This window comes from Equus quagga, chromosome 11 (genome assembly GCF_021613505.1).
Source record: "Equus quagga isolate Etosha38 chromosome 11, UCLA_HA_Equagga_1.0, whole genome shotgun sequence".
NCBI lineage: Eukaryota > Metazoa > Chordata > Mammalia > Perissodactyla > Equidae > Equus > Equus quagga.
Window position 1 is genome coordinate 9,803,779 of NC_060277.1, and position 25,664 is coordinate 9,829,442.

Below are 25,664 nucleotides of genomic sequence, written 5' to 3' on the forward strand. Positions count from 1 at the left end.
CCTTAGAGAAAGGTTTGTTTCTCCTTGGTAACATAAGTTGTAGTTGAAGATAGAATTATTTTATACATTGGGAACAGATCTAGTTAGTTGAAATACTTATCTCATGTGGACGAGGAAAGAAAACACCAGAGTAAGAAATAGGAATACATCATTCAAAAATTTTATATCTTAGAAGAGAAAAAAGAGAAGTGGAAAATGAATTAAGCCAAGCAGTTCACATGAACAGTACAGTTGGTAGAGAAAGAGTGACCACAGATAGGCAGCCAGAAGCCAAATTCCACTGCAAATTCTTCAAAAAGCAGGGGTCTTTAGAGGGCTAGGAAGCATGGTGGACGGAGTAGCTGTGCATTCTTCCATTACAAGCGGAAGGTTAAGGTGGGTCATAAGATTCTGTGCTGCACACTCAAAGATGCCTCCACCTGCCCTGGGCTGGCTGTGTCCTCCGTGAAACATTGGTAAGGGCTTCAGCTAGGGTGACTTCAGTCCCCCAAAGACATCCACAGACTGACAAAATATGGAGAGGAAAAGGCCAATGTTCCAGATGCAGGAGGAACCCACATACAAGAAAAGACGCTAACTTCTAAGCAATGAAGGGGGAGCAATGAAATCATTCAGGGCAGACCATATGTCTATAACTAGAATTTTGTTGATTAAAATAAGAAAAAAGTTGAATAAATAGTTCCTAATACCCTATAAGTAAATCTCCATCGGCTCAGAAAAAGGTGAATTTGAAAAGCAAACACTGAGAAAATGTAATATGTTCTGAATTACATAGCATACAGAATCCTCTTTCCTAATTCATGAGTCTCTAAGAGTAACAATTTTCCAATGAAACAAACAACAAAACAAAATGAACAAAACTTTAAAAACTATCAACAAATATATTTATTGTGGTGGCTTTCCCCCTACTAGATACACCTTGTTAGAAAGTAGTACCCCTTTTAGTTCCAGGTGGACCATTAAGCAGGTAATAAAATTGTTTTTCCCTCGTTGAGAGAGAAAGAAAACACATGACTTTGCAAACGTGTTACATCCTCTTTGCTCTAGTTTTTGTTTTCTATGAAATCAGAAATTTCTTCTGATAAGTATGATTTTCTTTCTGGAAGTAAGTTACAGGTACATGTGTACAGCTTATATAACCCGAGGGGTAGCAGAGGCTGAACCACACAGTGATGACATAGATTGGAGACCTGTGCCAGGTAATCAGAACCCTTCACAGTTTTGTAACGCACAAAAGTCATCTCCAATTCTATGGTTTCTTCCACATTTTCCCTTTCTCCAATCCCATACAGTATATTGAACTCTGCTGTGCACTCTCATGCTTCTTGCAGAAGGACAGGATAAGGGCAATCGAACCAATCTTAAAACAGTTGTTTCTGTGCTGATAATTCCTATGACTCCAAATGCCAGGCCCTAACATCTGAGCACTCGCTACACCTCCTGGACAAAACAAGACTGTCTTTTTGAAAGCTATTTCTCTCCCCTGATCTCTTATCTGTTTTGAAGGGACACTGCATCTTTGAATTTGCAGAACTATCTTTTGCTTCTTAGAACAATAGCTTGAAAAATATTTCTATAGGGAAAAGATGTTGCTTCTCCAGATGTCATCATTAAGTTGTTACATCATATAGCCTATTGATAATTATGTACAAAATTTCTTGTCTCTTAACAATGCACGTAAGGTAACTATTCGAAAGCGTCCCTTCTTTGAACTTTTGGTTCTTTGTTGTTAGCTATGCTTGTATGAAGAATATAGCAACTATTCGGAATGTTGTTTAGACTGAGCAGTAACTGACACGTTGTCCGTTTGTGGTCCTAGCGGCTAGAGCACCTGTCCTGGGCATCTGGTTGAGATAGCAGCATCACGAGTCTACAGCAATCGCGGGGGACCCTCTAGTGTACAGTGCTGACTGATACCGATTTCTGTGGTTTATCTTGGAGCTTTCTCTTCTTCTGCTGCTGTTTGTCTTTGTTTTCTCGCTGTTCTGGGGTTTCTCTGCTGGGTTCCAGACCTTTGTTATCAGGTATTGCGTCCTTACTCTCTTCTTTATTAAGTTTTTTTCTTTTCCTCTCCCTTCCTTTTTTTCCTGAAATGAAAGGATATGCCTTTAAAAAAATACATTTAATTATGTTCTATTTGGTTATTCTAAGTTTTTAAAAACGAGTTAAATTTCTCTTAAGTTGCACACTATATGCATAAATACCAAATATCTCCTACTTCCATCACTCACTCAGCTACTCTTTATTAACTGTATACGATATTTTAAGGAATGTAAACATGAAATGCATACAAAATATAATGAAGCAATTAATATATGGTAGTTTCATTCTGTTCACATTGGAGAAGCGCTGAGAATTGTAGAGGAAGGGAGTAATTTGATCAAAGTGCATGAGCCTGGCACCACAATGGATGAATTTTTAAAACTTATTTCTGAATAGTGAATTATATTATCATGTAAACATTTTACATATACGATCTACAGTGTAAAATAATTTCTGAGAGCATGATTTTAGTAACATCCATTAATACATATATCCCAATGAGAAATTGCTGACTTACATCAATGTCGTAGTAAATGAAATCTAGGAACCAACTATTCCTTATGTGGGACAAATGCTGATACTGCGTATCCCCACATACCAAATCATGTAAAATTTGAAATTAGCCTCTGTCTACAAAAAGTCACTTTGGACAAAGGTATTTTGGAGAAATTATTTGCACGACAGAAGCAAAATATTTTCATGTCCTGAAATAGGCTGCAAATGTTGAATTCAGTGGTTTGGCTTTCCTTTTCTTGAGCTCTGGTTACAGAAACCTAGGGAGCAATATTATTAATATTGCATATGTACACTCAGCCAAAACAATCTCCTTGGGTTAATGACTTTTATGCCACAACTAGCTTTGTCAGAGACTATGTTTACAAAACCTTCCAGTTACTTTATGAAAACTTGCCTTGTGGGCTCAACATAACACACCTCCAAATTCTGGACTTTCATAGGACAGTTAACAAAAATGAGAATTCAGACCACCATAAAACAAATATCAGTGAAATTGTTTTAGATATGTAAAGGTGAACAACAAAACATTAGAATCAGCTATTATGCCTAGGTCGGAACTAGTTGTACACTGATTCACCAGTTCCATTATTCTTTTCCCTTAAAAGAATATTGCTAGATTGGTAAGATTTCTACAGAAAGGATCCACGTTGGGTTCTTTTTTCCACACTGCCTTAAATTCCTACACATTTGAAATGGTAACTTGAACTTGGTAACTAAACAAGTTAAAATTGAAGAGTAAATTTACCTTCCTGAATATACAGCATAATTTAATTTTCGTAAAGCTGCACAAACTGAAAGAGAGAAATGTTGATTTTCATGGTATGTGCTTGGTTTTCAGAAGGGCATGGCTGCAAAAGTTATATTACATAATATTTCCATTTTGAGAATAATTTCGGAGGTGTTCAAGTTCAATTCTAAAAAAAATCGTCAGTGAAAACCATTCCAAAGTTCCCCAAAAATTACCTACCCCAAACAAAATGTTATTTTTATGGAAATCATCCAAAAGTTCAGTGTTTCATATTGTTCTCTTGATGATGGTCCAACATCTTACTGCTGTGATCCCAACTTTAATGTTTTGGATATATGAGAAATATATTGTTTCTTTCTTGGTCACAGATTGATTTACATGTTTTTTAGTCACATGTGACAACATACTCAACTTACAGTGCATTTCTGCTTATTAGCAAACTGATATGATTATTTCTTAAGACAGGCAGAAACATTTTTGGAAGTAGCTCGAAACTCAGTCTTATAGTTTTATTATCCATGGAATAGCTATTTAGTCTGGGCAGTGAGTGAAAGGGGAGGCTCGAGTAAAGTAACGGTAAACTGGCACATTGTACATTGTTCTTGCCCAACGAAGGGCTATTACACAATGGGAAAATGGGATTATTATTTTTTACAGGCCATGTGTTAGTGGTTGGAAACACTATCCTTTTGCATAACTGATATATTTTCCTCTTGTCCAAGAAATAAAATAGAAATGCAAAAGAGTGGCCATAGTCCATTAAAAATCACGTGCAATTTGGGAAATTTTGTAAGGTTTTCATTAAAGGCAACTTCTTTTTCTATTCTGGTGACTTTTCCTTGATGTGGTCAATAGCTATTTTTATACTTTTTAAAAATAATTTTGTGATAACTAAGCATTCCAGTTATCACAATCTTATATACATATTTGTGTTTTGTTGTTCTCCGATTATATGTGTGCACATGCACGTCTGCCACAATTGGGTTGTAGAGCGTTCCAATGATTAAAATAATGTTCATCTTCCCTTAATGTTGCAGCTATGAGGGTGGTGTCTGGATAGAAACCATCAAAGAGAAGTTGCTATTAGTAATCAAGTACAATCTGAGCCCTTGCAGGGAAGCACTATGGTATAAAGTCTAAAAACACCACCTTTAGAGTCAGAAAACATTCTGTTCAAATTCTAGATCTGCCACCAACTAGTTGTGTGACTTTTGACAAGTTGTTGAAATCCCTCAGGATTAACTGTCATATTTAAAATGTGGATAATCATTACTACTTGCTAAACTTTGTAAGGATTACACATGATGCTTGTAAAGCACTTACCATGGTGTGTGGCACACATTAATCATGAGAGAAATGAAAGCTAATGTTATTAACTCATTACACCAACACGAATTAAGCCTCTACTCGATGGCAAAAAAGCTAAAACTTGAGGATACAAGTGAGATATGGAGACAGGCACAATAATTAGTTACAAGCTAATGCTAAAATAGAGGCATGCACACAATCCTATTGGGAACACAGCGCTGAAAGCATTGAACTCTGCCAATGGAGATTGAAAAAGACTCCCCAGATGAGGTGATGTTCGTGCTGAGCCTTAAAGAATGAGGGAGAGTTTGCCAGGCTGATGAGGGAAGAAGGACATGTGGGGCAGTGAACAATATGTCGATGGCATGAAGGCATCAAGGACGTGGTGAATCTGGGGGACTGAAAGTAGACTTCCTTGCTTTGATCAGAGTCTATATATAGGATATTACTCAGAGGAGCTGGAATGATATACAGGACTCGATTGCCATGTTGGGAATTTGTCCTGAGGATCAGTGGTACTGAAAACTGGAGAAGGGCAAGTATCAGAATCTGAGAGCAGGGCAGAGTTCAGATGTTTCTGTGACTCGTTTAGAAAACGCCAATAGGATTTTGAAATGTGAAATACCTATTTCAGAAACACTTGTGTAAGTAATAAGAATCCATAGAAGGAGTAATAAGAATCCATAGGCAGTGACTGGTACTTATTTTTGAACCCTAACTTTTAAAAGAGTAGCTAAAATCTCTGTGCAGACCATATAGGTACTTATTATTTAAAATTTCATTACAAGTAGTATCTTATAATTGAATAGGTGATTGACATTTTTGAGATAATGAAATTATTTCCTATTAATACAAAAATATATAGTCATTCACATAAGCCATCTGCAGACGAGGTTTCCAAACATAGGTGACTTTGAAAAATACAGATTCCTAGGCCTCCACCCCTGGAGATTATGATTCAGTAGTTCTTCTGGTCTAGGAAACTGAGGTTAATAGCAAGTTCACCTTGAGTTTATTCTGAAATGAAGCCACATTTAAGAACCACAGCTGTGGATCAATAGAAGACCCAATTTCTTTTAACATACACTCTCAAAATTTATTTAACATCGCATGGTTTCTCATTTGACTTCTTGTGTTTTTTCCCCAATGGATATCAGATTTGTTTTTTGACTTACTGTAGCTACTAATTTTTTTTTTTTTTTGGTAAAGACTGGCACCTGAGCTAACAACTGTTGCCAATCTTCATTTTATTTTATTTTTTTGCTTTTTCTCCCCAAATCCCTCCAGTACATAATTGTATATTTTAGTTGTGGGTCCTTCTAGTTGTGGCGTGTGGGATGCGGCCTCAGCATGGCCTGATGAGTGGTGTCATGTCCGCACCCAGGATCTGAACCTGTGAAACCCTGGGCCGCCGAAGCGGAGTGCAGAAACTTAACCGCTTGGCCATGGGGCCGGCCCCTGTAGCTACTAATTTTTAAAGTAAGTTTTCTGATTATTTGAAATAGACGCCTAGATACAAAATGAAAATTAGTTGAAGATTTTTAAAACCATTAGATAGAAATAGGAACTAAAAAGAATAAACATGTAAAAAAGAACAAAGAGAGAAGAAAATGATCCTGAATTATTTTTCCTAAGTTACATATTTAAGTTCCAAGTGAAAATATGGACTATAGAAAGTGCTAAATTACCCTTTTAAATGTAATGGGGCTATGAATAAAAGAATCTTTCTCTATAGAATCACAAATATCTTATTTATTGAGAAATTCAAATTGTAAATATCAGTTCATGCTTTTCTGGGTGTTTAGAAATATCTATGCACTGGTCTTTATAAAAGCTGCTTCTTGGTGAATTTCTTGCAAGACACCACAAAGGGGAGCCATTGAGCTTCACGTAGCTCCAAGCAGAATTTTTCTCAAAAAGCTAAAAATGGATCCCACATTCTAGACTGAGGACTAAATATCACTGAGTCTATGATTCAAACCAATTAAATAGACATCCCATTAAAAACATAAAATTTATTGCTAGGTCTTTTCTCTTTTTTGGGTATGGGATGAAATTCAAATGGAAACCCAATGGTTTTTTATCTTGAAAAAAGTATGAATGGTATGAAAATGGCATTAATCTAATGATTCTTTAACCTAGAGTTGGACTTGATTTTTAGGTATAGAGGATAAAAATTGCACCTTTGCTTCTTTTTAGTTGAGATATCACTGGGGGAAGTTTGCAAAGGAGGGAAAATTGCTACAGTATATCTTCTTCAGCAACTATGATCTAGTGTATAGACACATATTTAAAGGCCTTTGAATTGTGAGCTACATAAGCTCAGGACAGCTCGACTCCGTGGTGAAGAACACAACTGAAAATCAATAAGGCCAAATTCCTTCTCAGCTATATGACTACCAAGTAGAGTTAATCCGAAATGTATCTAAACCTTTTGTCTCTTTGCTTCTTGTTTGAATAAAACAGAAATAGTTATTTTCTTGCTATTATTTTAAGCTAGGAATTTATAACATAGCTAGTGAAAATATGAAAGAATGAATAGCTTTTTTTTTCTGCAAATAGGTAGAAACTTAATTTCTCCAAATTGAAATTTAAAGCTACTTGAATTTATCTCCTCTGTATTTTACTACATGAATCAATTCAATTGCATTTCTATTTAGTTCCAAGATGCTTCTGATTAATTATTCACAGAAAAATAATTTGGCTTATCATTACATACTCTACTAAATGCTGTTCATTTGGGAAATTAAATTGAACCCATTTTTGCAAAGATAGCTCTGATCATGAAAATATATTAAGATTGAAATAGCATTTTGCCACCAATTGAAAAGGGCTAATATAGGAGATGCAATCTATTTGTGTCACACTCTTGGGAATTCCAAAACAAGACGGTCCTGATGGTAAGACACTGAGTGTAAATTTTAGGAGCTGAAAGCAGATAAACCCAAGCTTCTTAACATGGCACTCGGAGTCCTTGCCCTCTTTGACCTTGCTCCTGCTTGTTTGGTCATCCACTTTGATGACCTCCCACTTCTCTTCCTAGTCACCCCTCTCCGCTTCACTCACCAAACCCACGACATTTCCTGATCCCATGTATTTGGTACTTTTACCTAGAATGCAGTCTTTACCATCCTTTGCTGTCACTCAGACTGAGTATTTAATTCTCTGCCCACGTCACCCCTTCAGGGAAAACCTTCCTCACTCTTCTAACCTTTGCTTAGGTTGATTATTTATGTTTCTCCTCTCTGTGCCCCTTAACTCCAATTGGTAATTTGTTGCAATAATCAAGGTGAAGATGACTTGGGTGCTCTGGTTTTAAATATAGTAATAGTAACGGTAACTAAAATTCAGTGAACACTTCTGTGTCCCAGTCATCCTTCTGAGTAGGAACACTGTGTCTGTCATCTCGATTATACCCCTGTTTAACAGTGAGGAAAATGAGGACTCTTAGCATGGCACCCTTCTGCCTCCACGTGGCATCTCCAAAGAGAACAATGTGACATGGCATCCTTGTTTATTTTACATGTAAGCTACTGAGCAGAAGAAAAGGGGCAAGGGAAGTGCCCAGGCATGGAATAACTTATTAAAATAGAAGGGTTTTATAAAAATTAAGGTTTAGAACATACTGCTTATTCTCTTGAAATTTGAATTTTCTGAATGGCAAGTTGCTCATCAGAACTGAACAGCATTTTAGAATAGATGTTTTGTGTCCCAGCACCATTCATTTACTTCATTCTCATCTCTTCTTTTTTATTCTCTTCTTTTGTATTGCCATGGTCTATTTATTTTTCAGTATTTCCACCCCTCCCAACAATCATAAAGAGGTAGGATATAATATTTTTATAACTTGGAAATTATTTATGTAGTATATCATTTATATCTAATTTAGAAACTTTATTTTGCCTTTAAACTACCACCATTACATTTTTGAAATCCTAATAAAATTATCAGAGATTTTTGTCTTTTGTGCCACTTAATACCAAAAAGGAGAAAGAAAAACTGTATGGATTTAAATTTTAAAATTCCACTGAGGTTTGAAGGCAGTCCTATTATAAATCATTTCATTTTATAGCAAACCTCATAAATATTAATAATCACAGTTTTTTAGAATCCATGTTTCCATAATGTGCTTTAGCATAATGAAACTTCTTTTTCCAAATCAAATCCTTTCCTTTCTTTATGAACTGATTATTGTCAATAAGCCTTTACAGATTTTTTTCCCCTCTGTTATTTAAATAATCTTATTACTCACTGAAGATTCAGGATCTGAAATTTTGAATTTTGGCTCTACGTCCTGACAGAAGTTTCCGTGGCTCTGTCACCCAAGGTAACTCCATTCCACCTCATTGCTTCTGTTGCCCAGAACCCTAGCCTGGATGCCCTGCATTCAAAAGGAACATTAGCTGGAGTCCAAAAGAAGCTGGTAAAGATATTGGATATTGCATACCAGGATGTCTCCCTGTTGTAAATCATCAGTTTTAAAAGAACAGTTGAGAGTGCAAAGAGGAGAAAGTACCCGAAGATTTTTTACTATTTGCAATATTACAATTTACTCATTATAAAAGTAAAGGGTATCCTGTATTTTATTTTATAATATTTTAAAAACATAGCAGGGCATAACAATTTATATTACATAGCTATTTTAAATTTAGTATTCTTTTATGTGGGCTTATTTCTCTTGGATCCACTACCTTTTGGTTAAAAGTTCATTTGAAATTAGTAATTTCAGTGTTTCTTTCTTCAGTGCAAAATCTCCTGACTTTGAAATTCTATCCACCACATTAGGTTAGATTATAAAACTCTGGGAAACTAAATCACACACATTAATTTACACGTTGACAATTTCTTGTTTTAAGCTTGTTTGCATAATGTGTTTTGAACTATATCTTGGGTCTTATACAAGTGTTTCTGTTGGATACGCATGTAAACTTACTCTGATTTTCACTTGCTGTCAAAGGGTGCATTGGCAAATTTCATGTCTTAAATCCTCTCAAATTTTCTTCATTACTTTTGCCATGAAATTCATGACTAGTTTGTGAAATGAATATTACTATTTCCTTAAGAAAGAAAATGAGTCTGCATATGATATTTTGATTATTTTATGTACTGTTTATAAACTTATAATAGGGGGATTTATGTGATAGTGCATATCTTCAGAAATTTAGACAGGCGTGGCTGGCTTCATTGTTTCAAAACCCTTTGAAGCCTGCCTAGTCAAATTGCAGTGTCCTCCTGAAATTTTCACCTTAGATCAGTCTTCTCAAAGTATTAATGACCATCTCAAAAACGAATTGATGTGTTTATCTTTTTTGTAATACTCACACTCAACCTCCCTCCTGACTGCCCACTCCCAACTCATGCTGTCTGCTGCTATAAGCTGCCATCTTATATCTCAAGGTAGAGAATACGTTTGAGTCTATGGAATGTTTATGTTAAATATTTCTTTCACATCATCCTTTAAAAAATCTATCTCAGCAATTTAAATAGTTAAAAAACCCAGTGATGTAGCCTCTTTGAATATTCCTATCATATACATATTGCCAGACTTAAAGTATGTAAATAGATCACAGATAGTTTTTCCTATAAAATTGTCATTCAGACCACCTATTGCGTGATTCATTTAAGAAACTTGGAGAAATTATTTCTTTAGTACTTCAGTATAATTAATTCCTTTTAAAAAGTTTCCACATTCTTTGTGATAAATTAGTTTGCCTAATTTTGTGTCAATTTAAAATTTAAATGTAACAACTTTATTTAGTATATTACTAATCAGCAATTAAGTGGAAAGTACTGCCTGAAGGGTGGATTGCTTTGAAAATCTGAGTCTCAAAAAGATTTTTTTCCTGGGGAATTTTCCTTTTCTTCTGCTCTAAATCTTCTGCTCTAAATCGACCATGCTGCCTCAGCCTCAGCGACATGTTAAAGTAACACAGTAAAGAACCCTGACATTCGTTGACTCACCCAATTCATTTACCTTAGAAAAACCAGGAACTTCAGTTGTATCAATATTCCATACTGAAAGTTAATTTCTTTTAAGTTTTTTCCCTCCTTAAATTTTCCTCTCAGGAGGGACCACAGTGATAGTGAATTTTCATGCAGATCTTAGAATAATGCTGGTATCTGAATTCTCCCCATTTTTCTTTAGTTAGACGTGTAGGCTTACAGTTCAGTCTTTCATACTTGAAATACATGTTCTGGAATCTGTTTATGGTAAATATCCACAAAATGTCCCCCCTTAAAAAAAATAAAAGAGAATCACTAAGCCAAGAGCACTGTCTTTATCTTTGATGAAATATAGCTTTCCAATTAACAGAAAAGCCCTTCGTTTCAAAAGACTGAACAGAATGCTACTTGAAAATTCATTCCAGCTGGTTAAACTGAAGAACTGAAAGAATTCCAAAGAAAGAATATTCTCTTGGCATTTGATTTTCATTTGGATAAATTTCCATTTGCTCCAAGAACTTGTCTCAGAATTTTGTTCTTCTGAGACGGAAAAAGAAGTGTTGATAGCCATGTCTGACGGTGCTGCACTTACTCCCGCGCCCGAATTGTTGACTCGACCGCACTGACAGGAGGGGATGGCCTCACACTCGCTGACACAACTGCAGTGATTGATTATACAGGAAATATTGATATTATTCTAGTCTCTTTCAGCATTTTACGCTCTAGTTGGCTCTGCCGTCTAATCCTCATTCTACCGCAGCCCACTCTTTCTTCTCTTTGAAGTGTTTTACTGTTCTACGGGGGAAAAAATGTAATTCTAGTCTGGAATTACATCACAGGGGGAAAAACAACTACCAAGTCTCTTATTTTAGTGTATACTACTCCATGATATTTTTAGTAAAGATGTCACACACTAAGATAGCTATAATTTAATATTTCAGCTATTTATTGATTACCTATGTAAAGCTAACTTTTTAATGCACCTTCAGTACATTCTCAAATGTTTTCACTTTGGTTCAGTATTTTCTTTATTCTTGTTGCAGACTCTGTCTCAAACTATTGATTTCTTAACTAGCTTGGAAAACATAGAAAACCTCACTTAGCCTCCACTATATTAAAATTTGTAATAAATAAATTTTATTCATAATGTAAATAAGACCATAAAGGGCATATTTCACCTAAGGCAGATAAGGCAAACTGTTTTAAGTACTGTTTCTCCCACTCTGTTGGTGCAAATATCTGTTCTTAACTAGAAATACTTTCCACATGCATTTCCATAACCAGCAAGATAACTCCTTATAATTACTTCATCAATAGTGGTTATATATACTTGAATGGAAGACCACTGACCACTGATTTAATTTATTTAAAATTTTTGGCAGTTGTGTTCACTAATCTAGAAATATCGACCCTATAATTAAGCAAGATTAGTAAGATTTTACTGAATTTCATTTTACTGCTTTTTAAATTTATTTATTAAAGATTGGCACTTGAGCTAACAACTGTTTCCAATCCTCTTTTGTTTTTTTTTCTGCTTTTTCTCCCCAAATCCCCCTAGTACATAGTCGTATATTTTAGTTGTGGGTCCTTCTAGTTGTGGTACGTGGGATGCTGCCTCAATGCGGCCTGATGAGTGGTGCCATGTCCGTGCCCAGGATCTGAACCAGTGAAACCCTGGGCCGCCGCAGTGGAGCACGCGAACTTAACTACTCAGCCACGGGGCCAGCCCTTACAGCTTTTTATTGTGCTCCCTTTATTGTTATTTTGATGCGTGTTAGGGTCAGGGAGGAGAGTTGGGAGGGTAGACACATGTGCAACAAATGTGTGTGTATGTTTGTGTGTGTGTATGTGTGTATATATATATATACACACACACATATTTATTTATAGGTCCCTTCCCACCACAGATGGAAAAGTTCTATTTTTTGAGTGGATTTAAAAATATCAATTCAAAGAGAGCCCATTTTCCAATTTAATTCTCAATTAGTTTGAAAGGAGATTCATCCTATTAGAAGAGTCCAGAAACTTGAATCTTTAAAATTAATAGACTTTGCTAGATTATATGACTTTTAACTTTTTCTTAAACATATCTTCCATATGTTAAATTCACATTTGCATCCTCTCTACTTTTTTTCTTCACAAACCTTCAACATGTTGTGGAAGACAGAACATGGTCCTCTAATAAGTACCTAATTAGCACAGAGGAAATCAAAGAATTACTTTCATTGTTTGGATTCTCAAACTCCTATCGGTGGACTTTCCCTCCCAACATTGACATTGTCATTAGAACCCCAATTTTTCTCCTCTTTCTCTGCTACTAACTAGTTCATTTTCTTCCATTGTTTTGATTGGTCCTTAAGTGCATCACTATAGATTATCTACTGAATTTTGATCCGTATGTCTAGGCCATTTTGTAATTTGTCAAGGTGATATTGATCTATGTTTCTATTTTTTGTAATGTTAGAACAGTACAGTAATAACTTCAAATTTGATGAACTTAATCTTAATTCTCTATAAATACATTAAAAAGAGAAATGCAATTCACAGGACAGGGTATTTGGGGGCGGGGTGGATGGATAATATTAGGGCTTCTAGCCGTGGGTTTCTCATTGATTTGCAAAGTTTTGTGCACAGAGAACCTCACAGGCATAGGAGGCCCACATACCTGGGACACTGGTAAGCTCTGCTATAATTGTTCCAAAGAATGTTGTAGCTTCGCCTTTCTCTTTGGCAAGAGCCTGTACGCAGTAGCTACTCGATATTTGTTGAAAAAATACAATGAAAAGATGAATGATGCTCTGTTTTCTTGATTTCATGCCCATCATTCTATCTGAGGGAGAACCAGGGAAGGGCAGGCATAGAGAGAGATGCTTTTGGTGTTACTCTCACATACACGAGCACGCTGTGATTACCCAGCATTTCCAACAACTTGTCCTAATGACTTTCATTTGTTATTATGGAGTCCTCAGTCAGTTAGCCACTTTTGTTCCAATATTGGCTTTAAGTGGCTACAGCCCACTCTAGAAAGCTACATCACAGCCTCAGGGAAATAATTTTGACTTATCATGCCCTAGAAGCTCATCTTTGGACTAAACCAATAATGAATAACTAGAGTCTTCTTAAGGCTGTTTTAAGAAGAGAGCTTAGAAAGTCCAGGTTGCAACAGAGAGGTTACAGAGGACCCTAGTCTCTTCCTCTATTTTGAGAAGCAATTTAAACTAGGGTAGTTTTGGGGATTTGAAGGCTCTGAAGTTTCACTGAGGATGGGAGGATGGCCCACAGTCCATCTCCCAGTCCAAAGCTGTGAAACAGTGATCTAACAAGACGTTTCTGAGACTGCAGAATAAGAAGCAGTCAGGGAGAGCGACAGAAAGGGGAAGTGGAGGAGGGGAGGAAGGGACTTCAGAAGATTGTGAAAAGTCGAAAGATGGCAAAATAACCTTTTCTTCCTTAAATTATCTCCTATAGCAGGTGTAAATGATGATTTATTTGATGGAGCTGGGAATGTAGTCTTCTTTCAAAATAATGAAATATGACCTTGGCTCATCTTGGCCCAATCTTGGTGCTTTTGAAGTGGCACTGTACAGTCTCAAAAGCTCGATTTCCTCCTGTGTTTTGAATGACTGTGGCTTTTGTTGTCATTCACTGAATTTTGCTTTCAGTGGAATTCCACCAAAATGAAGGGCTGTTGGGTAGGGTGATGAAACTTCCAATTTAAGAGGGTGTAGCAAGGGCAGCAAATGGCATATGTAATGCAATTAATGGGGAGAGAAAGTGCTAGGAAGGACTTAAGGAAATGAGTTGAAAATTAAAGAAAATGTGACATTTCCTGAAGAAATGAACTCTATCTTACTCAATCTCCAGGAAAATGAGTATTTATTGTTTAATTGAGTATTTAAGAATCAAATAAGATAATCCTGGAAATAACAAGGCTAAATGAGATAGAAAAAAAGTTTTAAAGGGATAAATAGTTTTCAATAACCCATGTTTTTGGGTTTTTTTTTTTTTTCCTGAGCCAAGTGAACAACCTTCCTGTGTGCCTGACAGCCATATTAAGGTAGAAAGAGGGATATGTGGTCAATGAGTGTACATAAGCCGTTCCCTTATCTCCAGGGAATTTTTAAGAAAAGGGGTAGTAGTCAAAAGGTGATTAAAAATATTAGGGAGTTGGAGCTGGCCCCGTGGCCAAGTGGTTAAGTTCACACGCTCCACTTCAGTGGCCCAGGGTTTCGCCAGTTCAGATCCTGGGTGCGGACCTAGCGCTGCTCATCAGGCCATGACGAGGCAGCATGCCACGCCGAGGCAGCATGCCACATAGCAGAACCAGAAAGACCTACAACTAGAAAATACAACTATGTACTGGGGGACTTTGAAGAGAAGGAAAAAAAAAAAGATTGGCCACAGATGTTAGCTCAGGGCCAATCTTTAAAAGAAAAAAAAATACTGGGGAGTAAAAATATTTAAGGAAGCAGAAGCAAGATTGGCACATTTGTCTCTCTGCTATGCTGGGATTTGGGGGTATAGGAAGGAGAAGGCTTTCTTCTCCAGTGTACCTTGGTCACCCTTAGACAAGCACATTTTTGGGTCCTGCAAAACTCTGTTGGAACTTTTTAGTAGCAGAGGCTCTGAGGAGTTAAGCACAAAATGTCTCCTGGGCAGCCTTCCCTGAGCATAAGTGGGTCTGGGTCTGGGTGTGTGAATCTGCCCTAACCAACAGAAAATGATACCACTGACTTCTAAAAATCCGCAAATATTTCAGAGATCACTGAATGATCTAACTGATGGTTTTCACTACCGCTTATGACACATGGTAAGCAGTTGTATTCTTTATGTATGTTAATATATTCAACATTTTTGATTTATACATGGATTAATATATTAACATATTTTACTGTACTAGTTGTTAAATGTTTTAAAAATCACTCCTTGTCTATATACATCCTTTGAGATAGATTTCAAAGGCTGCGTTCTCCATGAAATTTTCCCTGATCATTCTCTAGCAGGTGAAGAGGGGATGCAGTAAAGTATGGCTTCTATGACCTTGGACTTTGAAGTTAGAAAGATCTGAGTCTGATTCTCTGCCAAACCACTGAGTCATTGTCTTTCCTTGGGGGATGTTATTTAAACTCTCAAGACCTCATTTTTTTAAACATGTGCTTAAAAAAATATGTGTGGCATTAAATTAAATGTCACAAATCTGAAATAGGTATCAGAAAATGTGCATTTCAGACATGGCTATGTTGCTTATCAGCAATACGACCTTAAATGAAGCACTTTCTGTGCTGTAGTTGACTCATTTATAAACTAGATCAGATAGTTCCTATTATTCTCACAGGTCTGAGGAACAAATGATATATGAGTACTTAGAAAATCGAAAGAATTATGAAATTATCACCCTTAAAATAATGATGATGATGATGGTCTCCATAAAAATATAAAACAGTTGAGTGAATGAATCAAGTCACCTTTGAAAATAGAACAGTTTCAGTCCGATGATGGTAAAACTCAGGGTACTTAATTCTTTTGAGACTTTTAGTGGAAGTCCTTAACCCACTGAGGTCTATCTGCTTTGGTACAATTTTGGAAATTTTACCACTTACATATCTCTCAAGTGTGTTATTTCCTCTTCATTCTCATTTAGTTAAAACCTCTTATCATCTCTAGAATGTATTTTTGCAAAAACAGAGACATTGCTCCTTTTGCTTCCAGATGTCTTCCATGTTGCTGTCATGTTACCTTCTTATAGCGCAGAGGGCTGGGCTGTTGTTCTTCTTGGTCTCTAGTTTTTCGATCTCCCCAGTGTCTGTCCTCCCAAAGCTGGGACTGACTCCAGCCTATTCTATAGGGCATCATCTCTTCCCCTAATTTCCCTCTGCTTCAGCCACGCTACATGTCTCACTGTTGTCTGACCACATCATGCTTTCTTGTTTTTGTGCCTTAGATGCTGCACCTCAATGGAAAGCTTCTTTAGCTGGAAAAATTCTACTTGGCCTGACAGAGTCAATAACACCTTACCTCTTCTGTTACCAGAACTCCATACCCACTCATCTATTTTGCCATTATTTGTTTACAACCAACTGTCTCATGAAACTATGAACTCTCGGTTGAGTCTCACACTTATTTGTATATCTTCCTTGTCATCTTGCCTTCTAGCATTGAGCACAGTTCTTGGCATATAGTAGTTATTCAACACATAAACTCAAATAAAAGGATAAATAGATGGAATGTTCAATGCCAGAATCATACAAAGCAAGGTGAGTGCTGGTACCACAAGGTTTAAATAACTAAACAGTTTAATGACAATTCCATTCATAAAAACAAATTTTCTAGAAGGACATCGTTATTTTATTGCACTTGTTTTTATTTTGTCACAAATATATTGCTTTGTCAGTTTCTTTAATGCTATTCCAAGTAAAGGAAATCTTTGCTTTTGGCGATGATGTAATCTCGTAAACAAAATTGTTCTATATGAAGCATGGTATCATGACATCACCCCAGCTGGGAGCAGTGAGGATGCAAGGATTACTCACAGTACCATTGCATCCAGCTTCCAATTTCTAGGCTTCAATTTGTCCTCTGATTAATATGCACAACACACTCATGCTGAGTTAGGGATAATTTAGTCATATTTTTCTACAGTATGCTTATGAGAAAGGTTAACTTTTCTTCTTAAAACAATGAAAGTTCCATGGGAAACACACAGAGAGTAAAGAAAGAACTGGGCAGACTTAGCTGATTTGGTCAACAATTTCTCACGAAGGAAATAAACTCTATGATTGCCCACTTCATAAAAATGAGCAATGTCAGTTAAGGTTTGTCCTTGGCGTGGTGACCATTCATCTAGAATCCATTAAGAGAGCATTACGTAAATTGAGGGGCCTTAAAATTTCCTGTTGTTCTAGAACAGCCCTGTGTTAAGCGGAATAATAGCCACCAGAAGATGTGTGCGTCGTCTTCATTGTGGGACCTGTGAATATGTTACTTTACATGGCAAAAAGGAATTAACGTTGCAGATGCTGTTAAGATTGCTAATCAGCTAACTGTGAAACAGGGAGGTTATCTGGGATTATCCAAGTGGGCCCAACCTAATTACATGAGTCTGTAAAAGTGGAAGAAGAGGCAGAAGAGAGGGTCAGGGAGAGGCTATGTGAAAAGGACTTCACATGCCATTTGTGGCTTTGAAGATGGAGGAAGGGGCCATGAACCAAGGATGTGGCTCAATAAGCTGGAAAAGGCAGCTAACTGGATTCTCCCCTAGAGCCTCCAGGAGGAACACAGTCCTCAAGATACCTTGATTTTAGCCTGACAAAACCTGTGTTGAATTTCTGACCTATAGAACTATAAGATAATAAATTTGTGCTGTTTAAGACACTACATTTTTGGTAATTTATGGTAGCAATAGAAAACTAATACAAGCTAAAACTTTGTAATGTTTTTCTTGTGTTTCAGTTCATAAATATATGCCAAAAACAGTTTTGAAGACCACTATCCCACTCTTCAGTTGCTCTAGAGAAGCTTGGTGATGAACAGCACCTAACTTGTCGACAAAGACTGTTAGAACACAAGTACCTTAATTTCCTTTCTGGAAACTTTATTCTAGGAAATTTGGAGAAATTAAATTTATTGATGATCAGATGCTAAATAATAGATCAAAGGGAGCCAAGAGCCAGAAAGAACCACATCCTAGTTGTTTTTAAAGTTCATACCTCTACTATTTATCCAATTCTTAAGAGAACCAAAAATTTGCCTTCCTAAAAACAATGTGATTAATTACTAGCCAAATTGTGAAACAAGCTATTGTAGTGTGCTTGGGTCCTCCCCATCTTATTTTTACATATATGGTGGACACATTTTCAGTGTCAATTTGTGAACAAGGATTCCTATTAAGCAGAAATTCATCTGGACTATATCATCTGCAAGAGGAGCTTTAAAAGAAATGAAAGAATGTGAAAACAGGGAGATTCTTTAAGAATGAAATTACGCCTTCCTCCACACACCCACACCAGTGTGGTTACAGAACTTTGGGGAATTCATTCCAATGTTTTCTCTACTCTCGGTGTTCATTGCTTCAGTTCTTCCTATCGGAACCTCCTGGGGTCAGAAAGTTTTGCCCTTTTCAGAGATTTTTTTCAGCCGGTGAAGGCTTCTGAGCGAACTAGAAATTAAGATGGGATGCTGCATTATGTCAGAACTGCATGTTTAGTCTGCTTTCCTAGAAATAATCAAGAAAAGTTATATGTGAAAAGACACAGATGCTCCTTTCTCAGCAATATTTTCATACTTTTGAAGTATAATATAAAAAAACCTGGTTGAAATCTAGAACAATGTGTATTTTGTATATCCACATATTTTTTGATTTCATTTATAAAAGTTCCCAAAATATAAACATCCCTTAGAAATATCTAAGATTATATATAGAAAATATAATACCGTTAGTATGTATGTTGTATATATTATTATTATAGTATATATAATATGTAACACAAAGTAGTAAATATTATATCATGTTGATATTGATTCTTAGCCCAGCAAGTTTTCCTTTGAAAATTCATGGGAAACGGATATTCTACCACTTATTCTGACTTATAACTGAGCATATTTATAGCATGGAGAGTATTTTTACTTAGCAGGCTTCCAATCATTTTAGGAAAATCTTTGAAGGGTTACCTAAGACTAAGTTCCTCCAAATTTAATCGTATTGCTTATCTTTTATTTTCATGGTTATGTGAAAAAAAGAGGTCTCAAATTAAAGCTGCTTGAAGACACAAATTCTGTTATGAGTTTGGTAATTAAGCAGCTCTTGTGCGTATCTTTGAGAATCTCAAGAAATTGTCTGTGACATTTACAATTGTTGTCCAGCCCCAATTCTCCAGAATGTTTTCACTTGTCAACTACAGTATATAATCTACTAATTAAAAATATACACAGTGAAATTTGGATTCAAGATAACTATAAAGATTTCCTCATAGGATACACAGCCCTAGAAGAGTCCTAAGTAAGTACCTATTAATATTCAACGAATACCAAGTTCATCTCACACTTCATTTCAATTTCAGAAATGAGTCAAAGAAGGACTATATCCCACAGACTATGGGACTAATACTAGTGTAATAAAATTTATTTCACCATTCTATTTTTGGAAAACAACAACAAAACTCCAATAACAAAACAAAACTTTGAGACCACTCTTTGGCTCTCTCTAATTCCTTTCCCTGGATAGCATTTCCAATTGACTTTTAAGGAAAAACAAACACATTTGTAAAAAAAAGTCTGGCCTCTTGTGAGTCCTTTCTCCCTTTGTCTTCCATCCCTTTTACTCAAGTTATAAAAAGAGAGAAAGGCAATGCAAATCTTTTCAGTTTACATTTTTTAAAACTTCTTTTCAGTTCTTGTTTTACTATTTTAGCTTTTCACCCAGCTCTGATTCTTCATTCCTATAGATGGGGACATGCTATGTTCATACCTTATCAATAATTCTAATAGAATATAGAGTTAAGTTCTTGTGACCAGTGCTTACTACTGGCATAAAACATTTGGTGCCAACCTCAAATCAATTCCAAGTTGGCCAGCTGGGTTTAAGAAGGAGGCAGAACCTCACAGTTGACAGCTACCAGATGAATGTGACTCTTCTGTACAGCTGAGATATGGAATTGTCATTGGGAGCATTTGGTACAATTTGGTAGCTTGAAAGGCTGGGAATTCACATTTGTGATATTTAAGCAGATTTTAGTCTCACTGGCTTATTCCCAAGAATTGGGTAACATGTTATAGCTTTTGATGATTTGTTGGTTATTTGTTATTCTTTTAAATTCCCAAGGAATGAGCAAAATATCCAGTGGGAACATTGACGTGAGCAGTAGACTTAGCAGTCACTTCCACGGGCCATCAGCCGTGGCACATCACATTAAAAACCCCAGAGGTAGGCCAATCTTGGGTCAGAATTCTCCTCAGTTAGAGGAAGGCCCTACGATTAAAGAAAGAGCAAGTTCAAAAGAAGCCTTGGCTTAAAATGTAAGGTTTGCAAATCTCAGTATGGTTGGGGGAAAACAGGTGATGTTTATTTGAAATAAAGCTTTGCTACCATAGGGAATCACAGGGATTATCAAGAGCATATTAATTCAGCCACAAGGAAGCCATACTTTGCAACAGGTGTCACTTGAGCTAAATGAAGATGAACTTTGACTTTTATTTGAAATTAAATAAATATGTAAACTCTGGAGTAGAATATTTCTTCTTTAAAGTGTGCCTTGAGCCTTTTCATTGTCCAAATTCTGGATTATCATAAATTCATCCTAAATTACTTTCTGGTGACTCCTAAGATAAAGTGCCTTTTTTTCTTCTTAGACATTAAAACACATCGTGCTCTTTTAAAACTTATTCTTTACATCAGTTTGGCCATATCAATAATTGTTATGAAAAAATAGCAGACCTATCCAAGTGGGGTTTTAGGACCCAAAGAAGCTGATAGTAAGGAGTGAGTATTTTAGGTCTATTCACAAAAAAGGAAATAACAAGTTCCCTGACATTGGAGCTCCAACCCCTTTTGTTACAGGCTTGTGCTTCAGCTTCCTTTTCTGCTTAGTCATTGCTTTAACTCCCACTCCGAGATTAATTGCATGACCCTTGGAGATGAACGATCTTCCACTTAATGTTAACCAATGCAATCTGGACAACCTCAGGGTTGGTGAGGCTCCTCTTGGGTGGTTTTCATTTGTTTTAAGAACATTAAAGTATCTCATAAATCTATATTTATTATATTGGTGAGTAATCTACTATAATTAAATATGAAATGCTGAAGACAATGTTAAGGTAACATCGGGTTCACAAACCTCTTTTTATGGTGGTTTCGTCGCTGCAAAAATACTCTGGAATTTGCTTTTGTCTTTATGTCTGCATCTGTTTAACATTACAAAGCATCCAACAACATATCATTTTCAGATGGGCACTCTATAAGTTTTTTAAAATAATAGTGATGATTTTGATGATAAATACACAATGCTTATAAGAAAAGAATTTAAGACAAATTTTAGAAAGAATATGGCTAGGAATCATCTCACTCAATATAATGTGTCCTCACTTACCAGTGTTGGAAAATTTGGTGAGCTGATCTTAAAGAACACAGTTTTTAAGAATATCCAGGTTTGATACTTTATCTATTCTTACTAGTTTTAAGACTGAGACCAATATGGAGGTGCAGAATTCAGGCTGAGTAATTAAAAGAAAATCAACTTAAGGCCATGAATTTGGGAATCTATGATTTAGAACAGACTGAGATGTGTGCTAAAATTGACCTTTGCAATATCATCAGGAGAAAAGGGATTTGTTAAGCAAATTAATATTGAAACAAACATTGTTTTTAGAGGTATTTAAATTATCAAAGAGTATAAAGTTTTCCGGCACTTTTTACTCGTTTATGAAAAAAAATCAACGTTACCAGGCAGTATACTTTGATAACTGAAGCAGTTACCTAACCAGTTTCCACTTGGCAACAACAAAGTAACCATATGCAATTGAGGAAAGTAACACGATTGCATGTCTTTCAAACATATTCTATAATTCACACTAGCAAAGCTTTTACTTCTTGGATTTTCTGGATTTTCAATATTCAGCAAGATGCATACCCTTCCCCTACCCCAACAAAAACTAAATAATGTGCTTTGGGGTTTTATCTTCAATAAAGGACCTCTATTTTCTAAGTTAGACAAATGAACAAAACAAAACAAATGGGAATAACTGAAGATAAGAGACTCAAAGAGTCAAATAGAGGGATGAAACTACAAATCAATAAATAACTCTGATTCTGGGAAAATGTATATGGTAGGGGATGAATGAATTATAGAATGCAAAAAGAGTGAGGTGAGGAGCCAGCCCGGTTGCCTAATGGTTAGGTTCGCATGCTCTGCTTTGGTGGCCCAGGGTTTGCGGATTCAGATCCTGGGCACAGACCTGCACACCACTCATCAAGCCATGCTGTGGTGGCATCCCACATACAAAGTGGAGGAAGACAGATGTCAGCTCAGGAACAATCTTCCTCAAGCAAAAAGAAGAAGATTGGCAAGAGATGTTAGATAAGGGCTGATCTTCCTCATCAAAAAAAAAAAAAAAAGAAAAAAATGAGTGAGGTGATCATTGAGTGCTCTCAATAAGCTGGAAAAATTACTTCTTTTTGCACTGAAATGTGCTATAAAATCTATTCACTAAAAAGTTTTCAAATTGAATAAATTTTTATGCATCTGTGCCTACAGTCAGGGACATAAATGAAAGAAATCCAAGACTTTCTCACTTAGGATTCCATGGCTAGCTTGAAGATTTAAGATAAAGCTGCCCGAGGGTAGAAAGTTTCTCTGTAAATCTAAACACTATTTCTATCAGACATCCCTGCAAACTGGCCTAGGAAAATTTTGCTGAGTACTTCAAACGGAAATTTATTGTATGGCTGAGAATAAATACAAATAGATCATAAAATAGGCTTCTTTAAAAAAAAAATGTGTTGATGACTATGTTTCCAGTTCGGAGACTCCATGTGTATTATTTTTAATTACTGTGTAGCACACACATAATTAAACTTTGAGGAAAATGGCGTAAGACTAGCTCCATTCTAATGGTTCTAGAGAAATAATGGCGGCAGTGAGGTCCACCTGAAAAGCCATGGTCCTCATCTTCTTATAGGACAACAGCAACAAAATAAAATCCAGCATAGAAGCAGTTTAATAACATTATCTGTAACCATGATTTCTTAACATCCCATGTTTCTTTTGGTCTCTTCACACTTCTTGGTCTTTTCCTGATGACAGCATATTCACTATTTCCAAACTAGGCTAAATGAAGTGTTTATAAAAATACACAGTCAATGCCAAAATGGCAACCACCAATTTGTTCTTATTTCCATTAGGCCATCCTTGAATTTGAAAATCTCTAATTATGTTTCAAGTGCTTTAGGAGGCTGAATAGACCACTAGTAGGTTTTACCACATCTTAATTCTGAAAATTTGTATATAATTTAAAGGAAACACATCCATGTGTTTCTGACTAACTTGCCATTAAGCTTATTTTGTGAGCTCAATTTCATGTCAGGAAAATATTTAAAAGCCTCTAAAATTTTAAGACTTTGCCAGGAGCAAGGTATCACACACACACACGCCATTAAAAATGGGCTGGTCTTTGACAGCCCAAAGTCAAGGCTGTAAATAGATGTCTAATAACACTTCCAGAGGAAATAAATGCTCCCATCTTTTTGCAAACAGGTAGCTTACTGACCTCTGTTTGCCCACTTGGGTGAGCATGCTATACATCTGTAACTTTAGAGTAAAGATCTTATTCTTTTAGCAGTCAGTTTGCCTTGTTTCCAAAGTTAAGTTACTAAATTCTAGGAGGAATTCTGCACCGTTGCCCTAGTCTCAGTCTCACGTGCCTTCAGCAGATGTCTACAGCAATTGAGAGCAGCATGAGATTTTTCCATATAGTCGTGAGTTCCCAAAGAATAAACCAAAAGTCATGCTGCATCTGCTTTCTTCGCACATGCACATCGTGTTCTCTCTTGGAACTCACAGCTTGCTTCAGGCTTGGGAGCCCCCTGGGGTGGGAACTTTGCTCTGCGTCTGGCATATCCACTGATTCACACGACACTTCGGAGACCATATATACTTCGTAAATTGAGTCGAAAATCCGAACCTTTGAAATACATTTTTAGTGTATTTCATTTTAAGTCTTCAATGTTATTTTATAGTAGTTGGATGGGGTATTAATTTTCATAACTTTTTAAAAAGCCAAATGAGGATCTTTATTAGGATCCATATTTAACATAACCCTGTGAAAATTGCATAAAGCCTGAAGATCAATGACTTTATTGACTGACAGCGTCTTTGTCTGCACAGCATGACTCCACTAACATAACCATTGACTACATTTGAATATGATGTTGGCAATTTGTGAAAACCATTTGGCTTTAAAACATCAATGTGATTTGAATCAAAGGGGAATCATTGGGCAATTTGCTCAGTAACTTCAGGTTTCTTCTTTAAACAACAGAATGGCTTAAAACAGAAAGAAGGACTTAGTAGATTTGGTGGTAGAAATTGAATGTTCTCAATTTTATTTGCAACAACAATGACAATAATAAGAAATAATGGTGAATGCCAACCACATGTCGGATGGGTATAATTAGAAAAGGTGAAATAGGAATAAATGGTCATCTTGAACATGTGGCAAAAGTGTTCAAAGAGACAGAATGGGAAAAAGGTTGGATTCATAGACAAAAGGTCCAGGTTGTAGTCCAGATGCATGTACCTGCCGGCTAACACTCTTAAAGTAGTTAGAAACTCTTTCCAGCCTCAGTTACTTGAAATTTCACTGGACCTGGAGGCAGGCCAGGGTTTAAGTCCTGTGTCTGTCACCTGCTATGAGTGATTTTAAATCAACTATTCATACTCAAAGCCTCAATTTCCTCATTTTTAAAATGGAGTTGATAACAACAATGCAGAGACGCCCGGAATACTTAAAGGACTACATGAGATGATGATGCAAAACTGCCAAGATTTAGACAAATCATATTATTAAATCACAGCCTAACTGGAATTAATCTATGTCAATGGATATGGTCATTGGATTTGAGTAAGGACACACAACCCAAGCAAATTATTTTCCTGCCTTTTCTCTTTTTGTAAGATCACTCTGGGTCCATTGTAATTCCCCTAAACTATTTTTACTTTTTTGATAACTAGAAGTGTCATCTTTATTGTAATCATCCTATCAGGTTTCTAGAATAATATAACTAGGTAACTGAACTACCATGTCCTAACTCCTTAGTGTCCAGAGGTGAATAAATTCCCTTCCGGTTGTTACGCTATTTAGTGGGACTCCATGGAATGTTAAGATTTAAACCAACTCAGAATCCGGGTATTATTTTTTTACTTTCTGATTATAAAAGCTGTGTATGTTAAAAAATTTGGTTTTAGACTGGTGAGATCAATAGTTAAGGGCATATTAATGGTTCATAAGCCTCTTTTCCAGAGACATGTAGGCTGGTGAAACAGGCATTTTAGTTTAAAGGAGTAGAGTTTCATGGCAATCCAATGCTTGACACAATGAATTAAAAATATTTTTATGT

At 36.2% G+C, this 25,664-nt stretch overlaps 1 protein-coding gene across 1 annotated transcript in view; it reads right to left on the reverse strand.

Moving 5' to 3' along the window:
- Positions 1–871: 871 nt before the first annotated feature.
- RSPO3 (R-spondin 3) overlaps positions 872–25,664 on the reverse strand; it is a 78,536-nt gene continuing 53,743 nt past the window's right edge. Inside the window, exon 5 of the mRNA XM_046676355.1 lies at positions 872–2,087. Coding sequence (XP_046532311.1) covers positions 1,894–2,087 — 194 coding nt within the window. The 3' untranslated portion in view covers positions 872–1,893. The remainder of the gene's footprint in view (positions 2,088–25,664) is intronic.